Source organism: Lithobates pipiens, unplaced genomic scaffold (assembly GCF_037356315.1).
Source record: "Lithobates pipiens isolate NorthernLeopardFrog02 unplaced genomic scaffold, aLitPip1_a1.2 Scaffold_13, whole genome shotgun sequence".
Lineage (NCBI taxonomy): Eukaryota > Metazoa > Chordata > Amphibia > Anura > Ranidae > Lithobates > Lithobates pipiens.
This window is the reverse complement of record NW_027507718.1, coordinates 309,228,494-309,252,925: the sequence shown is the minus strand read 5'-3', so window position 1 is coordinate 309,252,925 and position 24,432 is coordinate 309,228,494. Positions and strand designations below refer to the sequence as shown.

Below are 24,432 nucleotides of genomic sequence, written 5' to 3'. Positions count from 1 at the left end.
CAATTACATGCTTGTAAGTAATGCATTGAAAATCCAGACAACAAAATTGTACATGGCAGTACAGCCCATTAACATCCAGACTCCATTCTATACAATGCCAGAGAATACTGACAGGGACCAGGATAATCTCTGTACCATAGACTTCCTTTGGCACCTCAATTTTTCACTGCCTACAAAAATTAATCTGTTTATACTTGAGTCTATTCCTCGGTATAACAATGATGAATTAGCCAACAAGGCTAGATGACTTTCAAAATCCTATTTATCTTGACAAAATAACAATAAATTCAATTAGATGCAGGTAGTGATACCGAATTCAACTAATTGCCTGGCAACTGATTAAAGATGCCAGTGGCTCTTCTGACAATCCTAATGAAGAAATTTATAGCAACTGATTAATACCGCACTAAGAAGATGTTCAGAAGCAATTTGCAGTCAGATATTTCTGATTTAGGAAGCACGCCGATGACAGGAGGTCCTTCTGAGTAGTCTTTTTTTTTTTATTACGATAAATTTGGAGGCATTTAGGCTGCTAGTTAATATTTAATCTAGGTATTTCAGCAAGAATAATCCTGGAAGAAATACAAGCTGGCTGAAAAACACGCAGTGTGCTGTATATATTTCATTTCTATTGCTTCTGTAAAGGCACAGCTACCAGATGAAGGAAAAAAAAAAAAAAGAATAACGATAATACAATACTAAGACTCTGGGAGAAAATAAAAAGTAAATTGAACAAATCAAATTTAACCTGTCATTGTAATAGAAGAGGTTAAAGTATAACTAAAGCCAACACTTTTTTTTAGTTTTGGATAGAATGAATATTGTCTGTTCGCCCCGTTTATCCTCTCTATTTCTACAGTTTACCATTATAACCAGAGCTTTTTTGTTTTTCTCAGAGAACAGTGCAGGTACTACCGTCTTCTAAGTCACCTCTTGTGTCCACCCCCTACCCACCCCTGAGCACCGTCCCTTGGTTCCACCCCCTACCCACCCCTGAGCACCGTCCCTTGGTTCCACCCCCTAACCACCCCTGAGCACCGTCCCTTGGTTCCACCCCCTACCCACCTCCCAATACTACCCATTTTAGAGAAAACAGAACCAAGTATCCCTTTGTGATGCTAAGTAATTTGTATGGAATTTGCTGAGGCTAATATAAAAAGCTAAAAAGATCCCCTGCAGCCAGCAACAATAGCTCCCCAAGCAACAATAGATCCCTCCAGCAACAATAGACCCCCATAAACAAAATACCCCCTAACAACAACAGATCCACCCCAGGAATAATAGACCCCAACCAACAACAATAGCTCTCCCAAAAAGCCAGCATTAATAGACCCTCCAGCAGCCAGCAACAATAGACCCCTTCCCTCAGCACTAGACCCCCCAGCAACATAGGATCCCTGAGCAACAATATACCCCACCCTCAACAATAGATCCTCCAGCAGCCAGCATCATTGGCGCATGGGTCTCCAAGCTTTTTAAACAAAGGGCCAGTTTATTGTCCTCCAGAATTTAGGAGGGCTGGACTGTGGACAGTGGGAATAGAAAATGCACCAGCCCCCAATGCCCTATCAATGCCCCACCTTTGGTTTTAGTGGGAGGAATAGTGCCCCATCATTAGTGTCAGTTATGGGTGGAATTGTGCCCCAAGGACCAGATAGAGGCAAGCAAAGGGACATATCCGGCCCCAGGGCCGCAGTTTGTAGACCACTACTCCAGCCCATCCCTTGCCATTAGATACATTCAGTGCTGGAGGAGCCGGTACTGCGTTCCCCAGAGTTCCCACAAAAAAAAGGCCTGATTATCACCAAGAGTGAAAGGGAAAGAAAATCCCTAATTTTGGGTTGTTCCCAGAACAGGAACAGAGGGGAAATCTTCCAATGGGGACAATAGTTATGTGACCAACCATCACTGTGGTGGGATTTCCTCTTACCTGTGGGAAATTGTTTACCTGTGGGAAAAACTGTAGCTTCTGACTTTCAATAAACAGAGACTTACCTGTCCAAGATCCAGTACTGTGCTCACCCAAACCGGTTTCTTCACCGTTCTACAGTCCTGGTGAAGGCATCTTACCTACCACTGCTTGCAACTTCACGCTGTGCTATTTGAATGGTCCCGCAATCTTCTGGGACCTATGATGTGTCCCAGAGGGCTGCAAGGGGTGGAGGATTGCCTATGTGATCTGAGTGGAAGTGGGAGCTGGTAGCTGGCAAAACCAGGTACCCGCTACCTCCTGAAAAACAATATGTGCCAAATGTGTCTGAGGAGGGGGGTGGAAGTGGGGGAGGAAGAGTGGAACTTTCCCTTTTGAGTGAAGTTTTACTTTAAATTGCAGGGCCTGTAGATCTGTAGATGACACAATCATGTAAATCTTGGTGCCTGTGAAAATTTTGGTGTTTCTTTGCTCTCGGTCAGTGACTTGCTACAGCACTATATTTTTACAGTTTGAACACTGCTATAGAACACTGCCTGAAGTAGGCAGATGACATCATCTGAGCCTAGACAAAGGCAAAGCTTAAAGTGGTTGTAACCTATGCACCCACCCAGAGGGCGCGAGGGGAACATGTGGCAGCGATGGGATCATTGGATGGCTATAATCCTGCAATGCCGGTTCATGCGACACGTCCTCATGTCCTCATACACCCATTGGTAACTATATCTCTATATGCATGGAGACATATTTTTGCTTAATTTGAAATATTATATATATTTCTATGTTGTCCAAAGTCTTTAATTAGATATTTTGACATTCCCCTAGAATATAAATCCCCCTGAAGAGACCGGAAATCGCAAGGGTCGAAATGCATCGGGGTTTTTCATGTGGATACATATGTTACGAATACAATTGGCAAACCATTCTTGTACATAGAGGTTTTTGCTATGAGTGATGTTCCATGTTTGTATTTGTCGCACTACCTATATGGATGATGTATTATTGTTCATTTGGAATTACTATTGTCTGTCAAATAAATTATTTTTTTACATCAACTATTTTCACACCAACTCTCTGCTGCTAAAAAACCCCTGGGGAAATTTTCCTGTGTTTTTGTTGTTACACCACTTTTACCTACAGGTAAGCCTATAATAAGGCTTACCTGTGGGTACTGGAAATATTTCCTAAACCTGCACGGTTTAGGAGATATTTATCATATACGCTTGTGCCAATGTCATTGGCGCATGCACACTGAAGAAAGGGCACGTTTGCGCCGTTTCTAAAGGGCCCGTACCGTGATCGTCGGCTCTCGCTTGCATGCGTGGGAGTGACATTACGCGACTCTAGACAGTCACAGAGCTGGAGTCCACGGCACCTGCAGGAAGAGGGGTGAAGATGGATGCGACCACCAGCGGGGACATCGGAGACATTGCAGGTTTCATTTACAGGTAAGTGGCACATAATGGGCTAGTACCCGATGCATACTAGCCCATTATGCTTTTACTTTGCAGGGAACAAAAGAGAAAGTAAAACCCAAGGTCTTATTTTCCATTGTGCTAGGTGCAGCCTTTCCGAAAAAAACACAATATTACGTATAATATGTCAGAAATGTATGTATGCAGACCTGTAGTGATTTATCTATATTAATGTCAGAAGACTTACATAAAAAAGACAAAACACCTTTTAAGCGTTCAGACAGGTCAAATTATCCGTGGTTTATACCTGACTTCTGCATACAATATACTGGTAAAAAAAGGTATTTTAGGGTTACCTAGCTGAGTATCGGTTATGATTTTGTGGTTGCTCTTTATCTGAATAATGAATATTGTTGCCTGCCCGGTTATTAGTAGGACTCATTCTGTTTTCATTCTAAGCTTCTAAACTGGCACAGTCTCTTGAGAAATTACCCTGGACTGGGTTTTTGTTTTACAACTGTGTATGCTGATTCTGTGCAGAACTTGGCAAGCTGTGGTTTGACCTGGCTCATACAAACCACTGACTTTATGATTATATAAAGCTATTAGGTCACCAAGTTTTAAGCAGCAGAGTTTTATATGTACTGTATATAGAAATATTAAAGTATATCAATAGCCAACTTAATTGTTATATAAATTGTGTATTTATTTATTTACAACATACAATTACCGGGTATTTATTAATTTTTCACAAAAATGCAGAAAAAACAGAAAGTAGATTGTGAGATTCGCAATCATCAAAGTGACACAAGTCATATACATAGGATATCAGAATGAATATACAATAATATCTATATCTAAAACTTCATACAGTGCAAATGGGGGGGCGGGGGGGAGGACCCAAGAGTAGGCGTAACAAACTGGCATGAGTATATCACACAAACAGAAAATGTTACTCTCTGGATCAACTATCAGTAAGGTTCTCAGAGCGCCCAAATTGAGGGACTGAGGCACTCCGCAGAAGCCTAACTAAGGGGGGGGGGGGGGGGTGGATACCATGGAGAGATAATCAAAAAAGAGTCAGGAAGTCTGAGAAGACAAGATTGGCATAGTAACATGAAAGGGTAATGATCATATACAACGTATTGGTATGGCACCAGGGTTAAGCTCGGAGTGATCCCATAAATCTCAAATTTTTGAAAACGGAGGAAGTAAGTCGTGTACTACCGCTGTAAGGTGTTCCATTCTGTGGATCTGCTCCAGTATCAGCAAAGCCTGTTAGAGGGTAGGTGGGGAGGGAGATAGCCATCTCAAAAGGTATAGCCCTTTTGGCTATCAGGAAGATGAAGGCAGCTAATTTTTTGGTGTGCTTGGAGATGCCAGGGAACGGCAGACCCAGTAGGTAATGAACCGGGTCCATGGGTAGATTCATTTCAAGAAGGTCTTGTAAGTGGGCTTAAATGGAGGACCAGAATGGTTGGATGAGGGGACATTCCCAAAAAATATGAACTTGTGAGGCAATGTCACCCAGGCACATCCAGCACACACGGGGGACCTTAGGATCGATTCTAAGTAAGAGCTCCAGGGTTCTATACCAAAAGAACAATATCTTATAAGCTGTCTCTCTCTGCTCCACGCATCTTGATGATTTGGAAACAGTCTCCCATATCTTCTGCCATTGAGGGAGGGAAATAATTTGTTGAGTAACCTGAGACCATTTCTGCATGTATGGATATTGTGTGCTACTGAGTGGGAGGGTATTATGGAGATACATATAGATATCTGAAATAAGGTTGGTCTGATACAGGGCTTGGGCACATAAAAGTTTGAATGGGGTGAATTTTTCTAGGGCTAGGGTTTGGGATTTAGCGAGGAAGTAGTGTTTAAGCTGGAGATAGGAGTAGAATAGTTGTTTGGGTATCTGGTGTTTTTGTTGAATTTCCGCAAAAGATAGAAGGCTAAGAGTTAATGGATGCACTATGTTTCGAAGCTGAAAAATTACAGCCTGCAACCAGGGGTACATTTGGGTGTAGGATAGACTATCTGGTAAATCAGGGTTAAAAAGCATGTTTAGTAAAGGTGGACATGGAGAAGCGAGAGAGAACTGTCGGGAACATCTCTTCCATATAGAGATTGTGAATAGCATCGGTTGTAGGCAAAGGTCCCGCAGTTGTTCAATAGAGGTCTCTAGGGTCGACCAGATCATGGAACAGGGGTGGATCGGGCATGTTATACTAATTTCTATCTCTGACCAAACACTAGATGTCATTCTAGTAGACCATCTGATAATCAGTTTAAGATGGGTGGCGAAGTAGTACTTGATAAGGTCCAGGGCTCCCATACCCCCTCTAGAGCAAGGGGCTAGCATCACTGAGCTGGCTATACGATGAGCTTTATTATGCCAAATGAAGTTAAGGAATAATCTCTGCGTGACTTTGAGCTGTGACATGGGTATGGAGACTGGAAGGGTTTCAAACAAGTACAGGAGTCTTGGTAAGATAGACATCTTCAGGACATTGATCTGACCCAAGAGAGAGAGGGGAAAAGCGTCCCACTGGCGCAAAAGTCGATCAATGTCACGGAACAGTGGGGGGAAATTGGTCTGGTAAAGGGGGGGTACAAGGGGGTTAAGTTTATCCCTAGGTATTTGAGAGTTTGTGAGCACCAGTTGTAGGGGTAGTTCTGTTGTAGAATAACAAGAGTCGGGGGAGGTATGTGTAGTGGAAGGGCTCGTATTGATTTTGTCCCCAGGGATTGTGCCAAATTTTTTTAACAAGGAGGGAGGTATAGGGGTTGGCCAGTGTCAGTAGGATGTTGTCTACCAACAAGGAAAGTTTATACTCTCTCTGGCATAATGAGACCCCATGGATGTCAGGATGAGTGCGGATGTCTCGGCTTAGGGTTCCAGACATAGCATAAAGAGCAAAGGAGATAGCGGGCAGCCCTGTCTGGTACCATTACTTAAAGGGAATAATGGCGATAAAAAGGAGGACATCTGAACTTAGGAGGAAGGTCAAGAGTAAAGGGTGTGTAGCGCTGCTAAAAAGGTGCCTTTAAATCCATATTTGGAAAGGGTAGAAAACATAAAGTGCCAGCTGAGCCTATCAAAAGCTTTCTGAGTGTCTAGGCTCAAAATTAGTGAAGAGCGTGTCGTTTTATTTAACAGGTCAATAAGATAAATGGTGTGTCTTTTGTTGTAGCCAACATGTCTAGCGGGTACAAATCCTACTTGATCCTTGTGTATGAGTGTGGGCTTAAAATCGAGAGGAAGGTTTTATAATATGAGTAAGGTAGACCATCTGGGCCAGGGGATTTATGAGCTGGGAGGTTTTTGACTACTTCAGCTAATTCTTCAGGGGTAATCATAGAGTTCAAGGATGAAAGGTGGTGTGGAGAGTGTTTAGGTAGATACAAGGATTCAAAAAAGGAGTCAAATTTTTCTTAAGTGAAATGATAGTTGGAGTCTCTTTTTAGACAATTGTATAATTTATGATAAAATTCTCCAAATACTTTGGACTTGGGAAGAGGGCGGTAGGTGGGAGTACCATCAGTTTGCATGAGAAAATCTGGGGATGAATGGAAGGGCGGGGCCTTAATTTATTTACCAACATTCTGTTAGAGTACTAGTTAAATTTCTGTTTGGACCACATAAGAGATTTACCAATTCTCTTCATATCAAGGGATCTGAGTTGGTTTTGTAGGAAAATAAGTTTGGAGCTTAACCAGCGTGGGGGAAAATACCAAGAGCTTCTCAGCTTTGGTCAGGTTAGAAAAGCGCTGGAACGCTGCATCCCTTTTCAAGTGGGAGCCTGTAAAGATACATTGACCCAGGAAGACAGTTTTATGTGCTTCCCACAAGGTTGAGGCCTCAGAGACTGTGTTTTCATTGAATTGAAAGAACTCAGACAGGCTGGTGGATAGGTGGTCCCTAGTCTCTAGAATACATAGTAAGGACTAGTGGAAGGTCCTAGGGGAGGCAGAGGATAGGGCAATGTCTAAGTGAACAGAGGAGTGGTCCGACCAGGTTAATTTCTGAGGAAACCATAGACGTCAAAAGGGGTGAGGATACAAAGAAGTGGCCCAGTCTAGCAGTACCAGTAAAGCTTGTGGGGGTGAGAGTAGAACGTAAATTGCTTATGTGTGGGATGTTTAATTCTCAAACATCTAGGAGATTACACGCTCTCATGAGTTCACGGAAGGAGGTCGAGAGGCGATTGGCTGTGGTGGCAGTTGTGGTGGGAAATAGTATGCACCTATCCCTGCCAGGGAACATACAGTAATCATGTTAAAATTCCCACAGATAACCTAAAAGGTTGGGAGAATTTGTCTAGGTTGTCAAATACTGTGGAAAGGAACTGGTCAGAGTTACATAGTTACATAGTTACATATAGTTACATAGTAGGTGAGGTTAAAAAAAGACACAAGTCCATCAAGTTCAACCTATGTGTGTAATTATATGTCAGTATTACATTGTATATCCATGTATGTTGCAGTCGTTCAGGTGCTTATCTAATAGTTTCTTGAAACTATCAATGCCCCTTGCTGAGACCACTGCCTGTGGAAGGGAATTCCACATCCTTGCCGCCCTTATAGTAAATAACCCTCTACATAGTTTAAGGTTAACCTCCCTGACGGTATGATTATTTCAGATTTTAGGTGCTGAAAGCGGTATCATTATTTTGCATGGAAATTTTGCGTTTTATATTGTAGGCCCGTAATTCTTAGAAATAATACACTTAAATCCGTCCAAACAAGAGTCTAATAGACATCCCAGTTATGATAAAATTAGAAATGTGAAATCATAAATGATAAAATTATAATATAATATTATATATATATATATATATATATATATATATATATATATATATATATATATATATATAATAAAATAAATAACTATAAATAATTATAACAAATAATAATATAATAATAATAATGATGTAATCAAATCAAAAACACTGAAATATGCAGAGTTGCAGACTTGTCACTGTCATTACTTTTAGTGTTTGATGACGAATTTCCACACAAACTACTATCGCTCAATTCTGCGAGTGATTCTAATTTATTACCGCTGTTTTCTAGCTGGTCTATAACCACTTTTGATGTAAACAGACATTTTTTGGTTGCTATGGACAATCTCTAGTTTCCTGGCATAAAGAACAGTATTTATAATATAAAACTGCATGCAGGACACTGGACAAACCACTGGGGACAAAGGGGATATGTAATTATTTGATACAGTACTGTAATCTGTAAGATTATAGTATACTATATCTATACTGTGTATTTTACTTTTTGAATTTGGCGCTGGACTTTGTCCCCGTGCGTCGCAACGCTCACAGGGAACGTAAGCACGGCGCTGTCACAGATTGAGCAAGACACGGCGGCTCGCTGATCACAGCGAGGAGACATCGCTGGATCCAGTGGACAAGGTAAGTAACCCCCTACATGGATCCAGCGATGCGATCCCGAGTCTGGATCGGGAATACCGCTTATGGTAATTAAATCTCACCCTGAGCCAGACTCGGGAATACTGCCAGGGAGGCTACACCTCTTTTTGTAATTTTAATGAGTGGCCAAGAGTCTTGTTAAACTCCCTTTTGCGAAAAACTTTTATCTCTATTGTGGGGTCACCAGTATGGTATTTGTATATTGAAATTATATCCCCTCTAAAGCATCTCTTCTCCAGAGAGAATAAGTTCAGTGTTCGCAACCTTAACTAACATCCTCCAGACCCTTTATCAGCATTGTTGCCCTTATTTGTACTTGCTCCATTTCCAGTACATCCTTCCTGAGGACTGGTGCCCAGAACTGGATAGCATATTCCAGGTGTGGCCGGACCAGAGTCTTGTAGTGCGGGAGAATTATTGTTTTATCTCTGGAGTTAGGAGCATAGACATTAACTAGAGTAAGGGAGTGAGTGAGGAATGTGCAATCCAGGATGATAAATCTGCCCTGGGGATCTAAGTATAAAAATTTGATGCGCAGGGGACATGAGCATTTAACTAAAATCTCCACTCCTGCTTTCCCAGATGGATCAGAGGCCTTTAAATCTATTGGGAATTGTTTGCGAACAAATTTGAAGGATCCCTCAGGGCGGAAATGGGTCTCCTGGATTATGATTACGTCAGACATTAGCACTATAACATGAATGCAATAGGTCCATGAGGTGTAGCAGCCACAGGTAAAAAAAAAAAGACATGAAAAAGGAAAATAAACGAGAAAAACACAAGAATTTTTTTTTTATATTACATCAAAAAAGAAGCCTGAAGGGCACAATACCTCCAGGGAGCCAAGGTCGAAACTTTGGACTAGGAACAGGGGCATGGGGACCTCCAAAAATGAAGGAGGAGAGTCTCCCACCGTATTCTGGATTATGAAAGCCTGGAATACAAAGCATAAAAGATTAACTGCTTGTTGCCTGCCCACCGTCAAATGACGGCGGGGAAGTGCAGCTCTTGTTCTGTGCCCCCGTCATATGTCGGTTGCACGGAACGGCACCTCCCACATGCAGGCCGGGGCACGCAGCATGGCGATCATGGCTGCACCCTGTTGCTAGGACAGGGTGCGACCCTGATCTGTGTAAAGAGCCACGTCAGCACCTCTTTAACCATGTGATCAGCAGTGAGTGACAGAGTGTGAGGAGAGGAGAGCCGATCAGCGGCATCTCCTCACAGGGGACAGGTAGGGAAGTAATCAGGGCACTGATCATCAGTGTCCTGATTACAATATATAAATAAAGTGTAAAAAATTGAGTGCCCACCAGTGCCAGCATACAGTGCCCACCAATGCCAGTGATCAGAGCACACACTGCCCACAAGTGCCACAAATCAGTGCCCATTAGCCATCCCAGTAAGTGCTGGTAATTAGTGCCGCCCATCAGTGCTACCCATCAATGCCCATCACTGCTGTCCACTAATGCCCATCAGTGTCGCCCATCAGTACCACCCTTCAATGGCCATCAGTGCCCATCTGCACCGTCTATCCATGCTACCTATCTGTGCCCACCAGTGCAAACCTATCAGTGCCCGCCACTTCTGCCTATAAGTGCCACCTAACAGTGCCCATCAGTGCCACCTAACAGTGCCCATCAGTGCTGCCTATCAGTGCTCATCAGTGCCACATATCAGTGCCACCTATCAGTGCCCATAAGTGCGACATATTAGTGCCACCTCATCAGTGCCCATAAGTGCCACCTCATCAATGCCCACCAGTTCAGCCTATCAGTGCCCATTGGTGCTGCCTCATCAGCGCACATCAGTAAAGGTGAAAAATTACATAGTTACAAAATTTACTGACAGAAAAAAAGTAAAAAAAAAAAAAATTTCCCAAAATTTTTGGTCTTTTTTTTGTAAAAAATAAAAAACCCAGCAGTGATTAAATACCACCAAAAGAAAGCTATATTTGTGTGAAGAAAATGATAAAAAAATTAAAAATTTGGGTACAGTGTAGCATGACCGCACATTTGTCAAAGTGCAACAGCGCTGAAAGCTGAAAAATGGCTTGGGCAGGAAGGGGGTATTCGGGCCTGGTAGACAAGTGGTTAAAATGTTTTAAACCAGATTGCGAAAGTCACAACAAGTGATGCACCCCATGGGCATGGGCGGAAAAATCAAAGATCATAAGGAAAATATACACTGGTGTCGATCAGGTTGGAAATCTGGATAATGGGCGAATCTGAGGTGTGAAGGTAGATTTGAGTTGCTTCTGTCGCACTGGGGTCCAGATGCTACTTGGAGCCATCGGTGATTTGGGAGTTGCAGGAAGCCATGCAGGTTGATCTTCGGGGAGAGGTGGCAGGCCTAAGTTGCATAGAAAAACATCACTTTCTTGAAGACCACATAAGGAATACTGTACGTTATCGTGGGAGGCAGAGAGGTGAAAGGGAAAACCCCAGCAATACACGACTTTATGCGCCTGGAGATCAAGCGTCATCGGGCAAAGGTTCCTTCATTTGCCAGCGTAATAGGGGAAAGATCGCTGAAGATCTGGATTCTGGATCCTTTGAAATCCAGCCTGGATTTATTGTGGGTAGCAATGGTTAAAGCTTCTTTACTGTCATAATATGATCTGTGAGCTCTATCTAAGCGCCATTCAATATCAGGGATATTGGGAGCCACTATATTAAACAAGCTCAGTAGATGGGGCGGAGGTCATGATCTTCCACTGTTTCTGGGATACCCCTGATCCGAAGATTGTGTCTGCGCTTCCTATTCTCCAGGTCCTCCTGCTGGGCTTGGAACTGGGTGACGGTATGTTTTATGGCAGCATTGTCCTCTTCTAGGACCTGTACATATTGTATAAGTTCAGCAAATTTTGTCTCCAGGGTGTCAGTGCACTCTCCCAATTGCACGATTTCCCCTCTCAGTTTGTTTAGTAAGTTTCCCCACCTCCTGTGTAATGTTGTGAGTGATGTTTTGGAGCAGAGAATGCAGCTTTGCATCTAGTACTTCTGCTGTTAGGGGGGTGGGGGATTCCTGTGCCTGAGTGGGAGGGATATCAAAGAGGGTACTTGCCTCAGGCGCGTGATGTTCCAGTGGGTCCGGCGCATCCTCTTGGTTACTCGAGCACGGGGATGCAGGCCTAAATAGGAAGTGGCCCATGGTGGAGAAGGACTGAGGCCTGTGGGCTGCAGAGTAGATGCACCTCTGATCATCAATCTTGCCCATGGGATGCATGGCCGTCGCAGGTGTGGGGGGAGGTGACTCCCATCCGCCATGGCCAGAAGCCGTGCATGTGCCCAGCAAACTTAATTTTTTTTGTTTTTGGATAGAGTGACACTGTAGCGCACTACACGTAAGAGCTACAGGTGAAAGGGAATCTCCCACCTTGCACAGCCAGGCACACTGAATTTCCACAGTCTCCCAGAATCGTTTTTTGTATTCAATGAATGGATAAAACTTGGATGGGGAGTAGGGGTATTATGGGATGCCCACTTGACTTCAGACAACTTCAGGGACAACTTTGGTATATACAGTCTACACTCCTCTGCTCCTTGCAAGCAAGCACACTTGCTTGCAGAACTCCACTGGTACACCTGACAAAAAGATGATCCTGACACAGTACTCAGTCTGATCTTAGAGGAACAGCCTATTATAGGCAAGAACCCGAGGCCCCTTTAAATGTGTAGCAAAAGTCGGTGTCCAGCTTCTATTCCTGGGGCTACTGATCCCAGCACCACCTCTTCAGACACTGCCATCCTGCCTCACTAGCCCTCCTGGCTACTACTCCACAGTCCTCCCAGACTGCTCACTCACCAGCCCACCCGGCTGACTCCCCAGAAGATCTCCCAGACGTGCTGGCGTCTCCCGCCATCCTCACACTTGCTCCTGTGCATCCAGGAAAGGATTCCTCCATGTGTAGAGAGTGCCGCCAACACCAGGCCCGAGGTCACCCCCCAGATTAGGAGGCAGCCACAAGGGCCACCAACATCCTTCTCAGCTCTTCATCTTCCACCTGACTACTCCTGCTGACATGACCCATGAGTATTTATGAGGTACCTGCCCCCTACCAGTCCACTTTGCCGGGGAATGGCTAGGGTCCTCATCAATACGCCAATCAGCTCCTTTTAAACTCCACCCTCTACTTCTGGAAGCTTCTTCAAGGTTTTAGAGAGCAGGGGGAGTTACCAGAGATGCTGCTTACTGAGTCATCCAGCCTCCCTGAGTCACTCAGCCCTGACCCAGATTCAACCCAGGCCTGGCTCTCAATTTTTCAAGACTAAAAATTAACCTATTCTAACATGCTAGAGGGTGCTACACCCCTGTTGCCAGGTGCACATCCTGTCTGACTGATGTAAAGTGCACATACAGCCTAATACTATAGTGCCATTTATTTCAAACTGCATACAGCTGTTTCAGGCTATTAGGCTATCATCAGTGCAGTGTATATAAACTGCCCATTGTCCTGAAGTGAAGAATATTCCTCCACATGTGAATACCTTCCGATTTAAATTAGAAGTATGGCCAAAGCTTTTTTTGGCCATACTTCTCTTCTGGTCACAGGAGTGCATTTGCTTTTGCTTTCCTGTGACCCAGCATCAGCCAACAACCACCCAAATCCCTGATCAGCAGCTGGCTTAGCCTCTCAGCGCACTGCCCTCTCCCCTGACCAGAACTCCAGTGAGCACTGGAGGGGCAGAGCGAAGAGTGGTGACCAATAGGAAGACTGAGAATTAACCAATGAGTGAGCATGTGATCACTCAGTTCTCAGCCTAGAGCCAGCTAGAGAATACGATGTATGTTTGTTTCTTTAAACTGCAAACTTCTCCTTTAATAAGGCTTTACTGTGCTATGCAGTGTGGGCTTTTTGATTGTTTTAAAGCAGAGTTCCAGCTTGTTTTTTATTTAAACACCCCTGTGATGGTTGCAACTACTCCAAAACATTATGGAAGGTTTCGTAATTCATTTTTTATTTTAAAAACTTCCTCACGGTCCCATCTTTAGTATAGGCATCTGAAGCCCACTCGTTGCTGCTTCCGGGATACGGTGCTGCTGGCTACCCAGCACGCACCTCCTGATCTTGTGCATCATACAAAGTTACAAGCTGAGGATGCCCATTGACTCCTCAGATTGATGACACCCATATCTCAGGAGCCAATGGGTGGGCAAAAATGACACAGCAGAAGCAGAACCTTCAGCTCAACAAATAAGGTAAAAAAGTGTAAAGGAAAAAAAAAGGGTTCCAATGAGTAATTTACATGTGATCACAAATGCGGGGATGCAAAATTTCAAAAGTAGTTGGAACTCCGCTTTAATCTCCTCTCGTCTTTGCTGTCTATGGCCCAACTGTGCAGATTCACGCTCTCTGTTTGGTGATCACTGCCAGAGCAAATGAAATGAAGGGAAATCCAAAATGTTAAATTTTGCATAACCTAAATAGAGGAAAAATCTTCCAATGGGTATACTTGGCCCAGCAGTGACAACAGTCAACAATCTATCACAAAATATGTCTCCATGGGGTAAAGGGATGGGCCAATCAGACAAAAAATACCCTTTATTTAAAAAAATAATATTTTGTTTAATACTTTCCAAAGCAATCATTAAATAATGGTGCCTGTAAAGGAGGGTGAAGGGTGCTGCAGCTAACAAAACATCTGATGTCAAAAAGTAGCACCTCCTTGTGGTTTATTGCTTAGCTTTTCTGACTCAGGGGAAGGGGCAACCAATGTATACAGAGGGGCCTGGGGGTTCTTCAAAGAGGGTTTACTGAAAAAATATAAGTGCCATACCATTCTTTCATAGTTTAAATAGTATTTGTCTCGTAAATGCAGCAGAAATTAAAATGAAAATCACATTATTGCATTTTTATATTGGGATAGTGCCAACTGTCTTGTCTGACAGTTGTATGTATAGCCATCAGATGGAGAACATACATGTTCCTATATCAATTGTACAAAATCATCTCCCTTAATTAAAATCACTAGGCCAAATAGCCATTTGTAAATGGATAGAAAATTGGCTAAAAGACAGAATTCAGAGAGTAGTGATTAATGATTCTTACTCTGAATGGTCTAAGGTTATGAGTGGTGTACCCCAAGGTTCAGTGCTGGGACCCTTACTTTTTAACATCTTTATAAATGATATTGGGTCTGGGATCAAAAGTAACATTTCTGTCTTTGCAGATGACACCAAGATATGCAGTGGAATAACCTCCTTACAGGATGTCTCCAATTTACAAGCCGACCTCAATACACTGTCTAATTGGGCGACTATGTGGCAGATGAGGTTTAATGTTGATAAATGTAAAGTTATGCACTTGGGGGCTAAGAATATTCATGCATCATACATGCTAGGGGGAGTACAACTGGGGGGATCCATAGTGGAGAAGGATCTGGGGGTTTTGGTAGATCATAAGCTCAATAATAACATGCAATGCCAAGCTGCTGTTTCCAAAGCGAGCAAAGTCCTTTCTTGTATTAAGAGAGGTATGGACTCCAGAGAGAGAGATATAATTTTGCCCCTGTTCAAATCATTAGTAAGACCTCACCTTTTATATGCAGTTCAGTTTTGGGCACCAGTTCTCAAAAAGGATATCGGGGAACTGGAGAAAGTGCAGAGAAGGGCAACCAAACTGATAAGAGGCATGAAGGAACTCAGCTATGAGGAAAGATTAGAGGAACTGAATTTATTCACTCTTGAGAAGAGGAGAATAAGGGGGGATATGATCAACATGTTCAAATATATTAGGGGTCCATATAGTGAACTTGGTGTTGAGTTGTTCTCTGTACGGTCAACCCAGAGGACAAGGGGGCACTCTTTATGTCTAGAGGAAAAGAGATTTCATCTTCAAGTACGGAAAGGTTTCTTCACAGTTAGAGCTGTGAAAATGTGGAATAGACTCCCGCCAGAGGTGGTTCTGGCCAGCTCAGTAGATTGCTTTAAGAAAGGCCTGGATACTTTCCTGAATGTACATAATATAACTGGGTACTAACATAGCTAAAGTTGATCCAGGAAAAATCCGATCGCCTCTTGGGGGATCAGGAAGGAATTTTTTTCCCCTGCTGTAGCAAATTGGAGCATGCTCTGCTGGGGTTTTTTTTCCGCCTTCCTCTGGATCAATTGTGGGCATAAAATTGGGTATTTGGATTGTACGATTATTTTTTATTTTATTTATTTGTTTTTAAGGTTGAACTGGATGGACTTGTGTCTTTTTTCAACCTGACTAACTATGTAACTATGTAACTATGTAATACTATATGATATCAAAACAAAACCCTCCCTGCAAAGGAACGTCTGGAACACATTAGCGATGTAGGGTCCCAGTAGAAGAAACCACAGCCAGCAGTTGGGCCAGGCAACCAACACAAAGATAATGTTGGCAGCGCGACAGATAAATATTCACCCTTTTCTTTCAGGGGATGCCTTATTCTATTTTTTTAATATAACAACAGAGTGTCTTGCAGGGGATGTTTGACATGAACCTAGACAGAACCTGGTGGCTCACTTCTCACCAGATTTTTTCTGTCACAATAATTTATAAGTGTATAAACGGGGGAATCGCAGACTGTTCCTTAATAGGGGGCATGGTCAAAGAAAAAATTACTCAACAAAAGATAAACAATTGTAAATATAAGAGGTTCAGTACAACAATGCTGTAGAGATAAAATTACATCAAGATCATACAATTTACAAATAAGACATCAACCAAGCATTAAAGTGGTTGTGAACCTTTACATTTAACCAGTGAAGTGACTGGCCTCAGGTGATACACCTGTTTATCTGCAATCTTCTCTCCTCCAGATCCATTCAAAATGCTGAATTTGTAACGCTTGTCTGAGAATTCAGAAAAAAAATGGGGGTGGAGATCTGAATTTACACACTTCAGAGATCAGTAATCAGAGCTTTGAGAGCTGATTGGAGGGAAGAGACACACCCCCTCCACAAAGCTCACAGGACCAGAGATAAGGCTATCAATCTGCTGGAAGACCCTCCCCTGTCACCATTTTTCTATTGGTGTCAGGAAAACTTGTTAGAAGTGATTCATGCTGAGAGCAGAGGAATGGGTAGCAGACAAAAATGAGTCAATAATTGAGACAAGTACACTCTATAGTGGGATATGCCTTGTTCATATTTCATGTATGAGGTTTACAACCACTTTAAAATAAGGAAGGAAATGACATAATTAAATGACCATTTGGGAATTATACCATCTGACACTAGATGTTATTTAAAAGTAAAAAGATTGGATTATAAGAAGCCATCCCTTCACTTTTCATTGACCCCAATTTTACTTGAGCCACATTGTGCTTTTTACAGACATAACCAATGACCGTCCATTGGTAGTGTCAGAAAATAAAAAATATATATATAATCATTTAGTTTCTTATTCTGAATAATAATTGAGGCAATAGGCTGCATGATCATTAAAACTATTACATCTAAAAATCGTTTTAAAATAGTGAAAGGAAACTGACAGGCCCCAATGTGCAGGTGTGAATTTAATACTTAAACATTCAGCATTCTAAGTAATGCTCCTTTTATAACTTCCATTTGTCATCCTGAATCTCGCCGTTGCATTTAGTATTGATCTCATTACCTATGCAGGTACGGCACTCGGGATGTATGAAACGTGGTGTTAACTAAGAATCCTGACACAAATTTATTAGCTAGAACCGCTTTCCTACCTCATGCATGACAGATGTTTTGACCTGTTTAAAACGGAGAATGTGAAAAATGTATGATGAAGCTCTCTGCACCTTATAGAGATGCAAAGTAAACTCATTTATATTCACATTCCAAGTGCTTTAAGAGGGAAATAGAGTATTGTTTATTTTACTTATTGGACAATAAAATATATGAGCGTAATTTACAGGAAAGTAAAAGGTTCTGCTTAACCATTCTGCTGACTGGGCTGTCCTTCTTGCCCTTCATAAAGCTGCCATACAATAATGTTCAAAATATATTAAAAATGATGGAACTATTAGGCCATAATGAAGAAATCTTAAAGTGTACCCAAAGCCTATTTTATTTTATTTTTTAGCTTTTCGTTATAAGGGACTAGAATCCCAGCCAGGTTTTAATTGTGGTCCTTCCTAGAGAGAGTTCCACTTTCTCTTGACCTTGTAACTATTGTCACCAGGACTAAAAGTGATAACTCAATGACCCCAATCGATTTATCTCTGCAAGTTTTTTTTTCAGACTAGAGCATTAATAATGCATTACATCTATTGCGAAGTTCAGAGCTGCATTGCGATTTCTCAGAAAATAGATGGGAACTAGTTTCCCAATGCTTATGATGGACAATGCATAATAGACCCAGAAGCAGATTGGGGTTGAATTACTAAAACTGTAGAGTGCAAAATCTGGTGCAGCTCTGCATAGAAATCAATCAGCTTCCATTTTTTTGTTTTTGTTTTTGTCAAAGCTTAATTAAACAAGCTAAAGTTAGAAGCTGATTGGCTATCATGCACAGCTGCACCAAATTTTGCACTCCAAATTTAGTAAATCAACCCTATAGAGTTTGAGTGAACACAGCTGCAATGCAACCTGGTCGCATACCATAATAAGTAATATTACAAAATGCTAAAAAAATAAAAAAATACCTTTATTCAAATGACTGTAAAAAATGAAAATAATGACTATTTGCCACATTCAAGAAACCAATGAACAGAGTTGTAAGCTCAGTCATGGTTTTGTTCTAATTATATCAAACTTTTTAACCCAACTTTCTGAGATGGGAATGAGGGACAGCTATTAGCAAAAGTATGTAGGCGTATATATTAGAGGTCGACCGATATGGGTTTTTCTCTGGCCGATGCCGATATTTAGAAATCGTGGCGGCCAATGGCCGATATATGATGCCGATTTTTTTGGGCCGATATATTAGGCCGATTTTTTTTTTTTTCCTTTTTTTTTTTTCCCCCTTCATCTCATAAAATCTAAGTTGGACACCTTTCACACTGGGGCGTTTTTCAGGCGATTTTGGGCTAAAAATAGGGCCTGTAAATTGCCTTCAAAATGGCTCCCCTGCAGTCTGTGTGAAAGCCCGAGTGCTTTCACAATGAGGAGATGCGCTGGCAGGACGTTAAAAAAAAAATCCTGCAAGCAGCATCTTTGGAGCGGTGTAAACCGCTCCTCCACCACTCCTGCCCATTGAAATGAATGGTCACCACTGCTGAAGCACATGCAATGCGATTTTGCAGCAGTGCTTCACTGTCCCGCTAGCAGCCGAATAGCGGGGCTAAAATGACGGTAAATCGCTGCTAAAACTTGCAGCGTTTTACCGTCAACGCCTGCCCGATCCAGTGCGAAAGCAGCCTTTATAAGTGATGCAGAACATTTCTTACACATTTATTAAACAAAACAAACCTCCAATCAGTTCACTTGTATGTATAATTTAGATAAAAAAAAAAATAACTATTTATTAAATACACAAAAACAGGTACTCAAAACTTTTGGACGAAAAAAAAAAAGGGCTAACTTGCGTTTGAAAGACCTCTGCGCAAAAACCACGTCACATAAAATATTGCAACAACCGCTATTTTATTCCCTATGGTCTCTGCTAAAAAAATATATATAATTTTTGGGGCTTCTGAGTGATTTTCGAGCAGAAAATACTGGATTTTTACTTGTAAGCAACAAGTGTCAGAAAAGATTTAGTCTTTAAATGGTTAAACTGAGAACTTCTACACAGGGAGTTCAGCCCATTGAAGAAGAAACATTGTATCACTTTGAACTTTTCTTGGCAGCCTGCCCAGAGAGGAGGAAAGTCCTTCACTGATGTCTTCAGGCAACTTACATTGACTTCTATTACAGAAGTCTTTTGCAAGTCGCGCTGAACATGTAATCAGCTTTTTTATCAGCACAATCCGCCGATGCCGATTAATTAAAAAATGACAAATATCGTCCGATATATCGGTCGACCTCTAGTATATATATATATATATATATATATATATATATATATATATATATATATATATATATATATATATATATATATATATAACATATGAACCACATTTCTCTACGTTTAGCCCCATACACACTATCAGATTGTCTGCTGATTTTTTCCATCAGATTTACCAAAACCATATAATATGAGGTCAAGCCTTAGGGGTTTCAATGTGTATGCAATCAGGCAGGCCCTTGTACTACATGGTTTTGGTAAACCTGAAGGAAAAAATCAGCAGACAATCTGATAGTGTGTATGGGGCTTTATATAGAGCGCTGGGATGTGGACAGCTTTAAAGCTAAGGAGAATCCATCACTTACCTTGTCATATATACCTCCCAACTAGCCACTCTCTTTTATGTTGGTCTACCATATTGTACAGAGTACAGTGAACTCATTATCATGTTCAAGAAACCAGTTTGAGATGATCTGGGCTTTGTGACATGGTGCATTATCCTGCTGTAAGTCAGAAGATGGGTACATTGTAGTCATAAAGAGATGGACATAGTCGGCAACAATACTCAGGTAGGCTGTGGCATTTAAACAATGCTTAACTGGTACTAAGGGGCCCAAAGTGTGCTAGGAAAATATCCCCCACAGCATTACACCACCAGCCTGAACCATTGATACAAGGCAGAATGAATTCATACTTTCAGGTTGCTTATGCCAAATTCCGACCCTACCATCAGAATGTTCCAGCTGAAATTCAGACTCATGAGACCAGGCAATGTTTTTACAATCTTCTATTGTCCAAATTTTTGTAGCCTCAGTTTCCTGTTCTTAGCAGAGTGCTAACCTGTGTGGTCTTTTGCTGCTGTAGCCCTTCTTCTTCAAGGTTTGTTGTGCGTTCAGAGATGGTATACTATTCTGCATTCCTCGGTTGTAATGAGTGGGTATTTGAGTTACTCTTGCCTTTCTATCACCTCAAACCAGTCTGCCTATTCTCCTCTGACCTCTGACATCAATAAGGCATTTTATCCACACAACTGCCGCTTACTGAACTTTTTCTCTTTTTCGGACCATTCTCTGTAAACCTTAGAGATGGTTGTGTGTGAAAATCCCAGTAGTTCAGCAGGTTTTGAAATACTCCATCCAGCCCATCTGGCACCAACAACCATGCCACATTCAAAGTCACTTCAATCCCCTTTCTTCCCCATTCTGATGCTTGGACTTCAGCAAGTCATATTCACCACGACTAGATGCCTAAATGCATTGAGCAATGCATGTGATTGGTTGATGAGCAATTTCTGTTACAAAGCAATTTAACAGGTTTACCTAATAAAGTGGTCGTTGAGTGTATATATACACAGTAGTGCCACCATTGACATAAGAAAACGTATATAAGTTTATAACTATATATAATGTATAACTATATAATAACGTTTCTGAATTGTCTTTAGTATCAGAAGATTATATTATTGAGGACCAAGCTCAGGAAATGTACAGACCTTATTCATTGGTCACTGATGCTTACACCATCCCTAATAATGCTCTTATTCCCAGTAGGCTTTTGGTAAATCCTATCGTTTCCAGATTGCTAGTTCAGGCATTAGCAGAAGTGTTTGGAGATGTTGAGATCAGAACACTTCATTTTAGACATCCCTCAGGCACCAGCCTTATACAAATAACAAAGCCTAAAGTCTACCAATACTCAAGTGAATGTAGTACTCTTTTACAAAGTAGATTTTCCTAAACAAACGACATAATACATTTAGCTAAATACCTGATGTTAAATGAGTCAAGAGCGAAGCACTCAATGATAAGGCTTAAAATAAGCAGAGCTTTCATTTTTCTAATAGCTTCATAGGTTCCTACTCAATGAAAGTGGATCTTATATTTATACCCAATGTTCTTTGTTATAGCCAAGCAACTGTTAAAATATTCAGCTCCTTCCAACAGAAGAAGTGATTAATAACACATATACCCTTGAGTATTTTCAGAATTGATAGCTGCTGGAAGTGGTGAACAGGGCAGGCCAATCACAAGGGTTCAAATATTAAAGCCTTTTGGCTGCAAAAGCTGAGCAAATGTAGCATGAAAACATAACTCCATAGCTCTAAACATGACCCTTCAATACTTCCGAATGCAGTACTATTTGACTCTTAAAAAGCCCTAAGCACCTCTCATAATAACATAAATAATTGTACAGAATTGTACAGACTTAAATAGGTGGATTTACCCCTAGTTTTCTTGTACAAAGGATATTATTAAAGTTCAGTTCAACATAACAATACAATAGCATTGATGGTCATATCATGGAAAAAAAATAAAACTTCAAAAGAAGATAACCTAAGTCACATACAGTGGGGACGGAATGTATTCAGACCCCCTTAAAATTTTCACTCTTTGTTATATGTTACAGGTCTTATATAACGAAACCGTACGTCAGAGGGGGCGGGGTCACCAGGTGGCCCCGCCCTCCATTATATAAGACCTGTCAGAAGAAGAGAAGCGTTACACAGCGGGAGCCTCCCATTGCGTGGAGCGACCCGAGAACGAAGAAGAGACGCCATGGAGGAAGATGCCGGACGAGAACACCGGAGCAAGAAGAAGAGGATCTGAGGAAGAAGAAGATGGAGGAAGAAACCGAAGGATGAAGAAAGGAAGAATACCAGAAGAAAGAAGATGAAAGAAGACTTTAATAAAGGAATTGTCAAAAACTGTCTCTTGTCATTTTTAACACTTTTGTCACTTTTTTGGTGAAATGGTAGGGGTACTTTTGTACCCCCTTACCATCTCACACAGGGGCGGAGGCCGGGATCCGGGGGTCCCCTTGTTAAAGGGGGCTTCCAGATTCCGATAAGCCTCCCCGCCCGCAGACCCCCACAACCACCGGCCAGGGTTGTAGGGATAAGGCCCTTGTCCTCATCAACATGGGAACAAGGTGCTTTGGGGGGGACCCCAAAGCATCCTCCCAATGTTGAGGGCATGTGTCCTGGTACGGTTCAGGACGGGGGGCGCTCTCTCGTCCCCCCTCTTTTCCTGCGGCCTGCCAGGTTGCGTGCTCGGATAAGGGTCTGGTATGGGTCTGGTCCCACTCCATTTTTTTTTTGGAGTGGGGTTCCCCTTAATATCCATGCTAGACCTGAAGGGCCTGGTAATGATACGGCGTGTGCTATTATCAAATGCGCTGGCATATTATGTGTTGCACTTATGTGTGCTCCGGTTCATACGCTCACTTGATAATTTATCTGGCACACAAATTGAGGTATGAACTGGCACAGCGCATTCATTTTAGTAAATCAGCCCCAATGACCCTAAGCACACAGCTAAAATAACGGAGTGGCTTCACAACAACTCTGTGACGGTTCTTGCCAGAGCCCAGCCAGAGCCCTGACTTAAACCCAATTGAGCATCTCTGGAGAGACCTAAAAATAGCTGTCCACCAACATTTACCATCCAACATGACAGAACTGGAGAGGATCTGCAAGGAGGAATGGCAGAGGATCCCCAAATCCACATGTAAAAAACTTGTTGCATCTTTCCCATGGCTGTATTAGATCAAAAGGGTGCTTCTACTAAATTCTGAGCAAAGGGTCTGAATACAAAAATGTCAACAATTCTGTGTTTTTCTGTCAATATGGGGTGCTGTGTGTACATTAATGAGGATAATAACTTAAATAACTTAAATGATTTTAGCAAATGGCTGCAATATAACAAAGAGTGAACAATTTAAGGGGGTCTGAATATTTCTGTCCCCACTGTAGATTTGTTCAGGACCTTGAAAGTCCAAGGGCGATTATTTGTAATCGATAAGGAGTTATCGCTACCATATGGGACCTTGGGATATGACAGCACGCTGCACCAGGTGTAAGTAATGACGGTCTTACAGAGTCATAAGTGACGCGATTATCAAGACATAGAAACATACCGTATATACTCGAGTATAAGCCGAGATTTTCAGCCTCTTTTTTGAGGCTGAAAGTGCCCCCCTCGGCTTATACTCGAGTCATCGCTGTCTGCCCGCTCGATCAGCGTGTCGAGCAGACAGACAGCGGCCATTCTGATTCAAAAGCCGCGCCTCCGGCTCCGCCTTCGCCTGTGATAGGCGGAACACTGAATTTCCCAGCAGCCTGTGTTCCGCCTATCACGGACGTCGTATCATCCTCGTACTACGGACGAGGATGATACGACGTCTGTGATAGGCGGAACACAGGCTGCTGGGAAATTCAGTGTTCCGCCTATCACAGGCGAAGGAGGAGGCGCGGCTTTTGAATTTTACAATGGCCGCCGACGAAGAGGGCACGGGACGGAGGCAAGGCAAGGCACGGCACGGCACGGGACGGGACGGGACGGGACGAAGGCAAGGCACGACACGGGACGGAGGCTCGGGACAAAGGCTCGGGACACAGGTAGGCTGGACACACACACACACACACACACACACACACACACACACACACACACACACACACACACACGGATGGATGGATGGATACACACACACACAGGGATGGATGGATGGATGGAGACACACACACACAGGGATGGATGGATGGATGGATGGAGACACACACACACAGGGATGGATGGATGGATGGATGGAGACACACACACAGGGATGGATGGATGGATGGATGGAGACACACACACACAGGGATGGATGGATGGATGGACACACACAGGGATGGATGGACGGACACACAGGGACGGACGGACACACAGGGATGGACGGACACACACACAGGGA

The 24,432-nt window shown here is 42.4% G+C and overlaps 1 protein-coding gene across 1 annotated transcript in view; it reads right to left on the bottom strand.

Annotated features, from left to right (window-relative positions):
* LOC143974993 (UPF0462 protein C4orf33 homolog) overlaps positions 1 to 21,530 on the bottom strand; it is a 168,019-nt gene extending 146,489 nt beyond the window's left edge. The window contains exon 1 of the mRNA XM_077476905.1: positions 21,466 to 21,530. Coding sequence (XP_077333031.1) covers positions 21,466 to 21,530 — 65 coding nt within the window. The remainder of the gene's footprint in view (positions 1 to 21,465) is intronic.
* Positions 21,531 to 24,432: the final 2,902 nt, after the last annotated feature.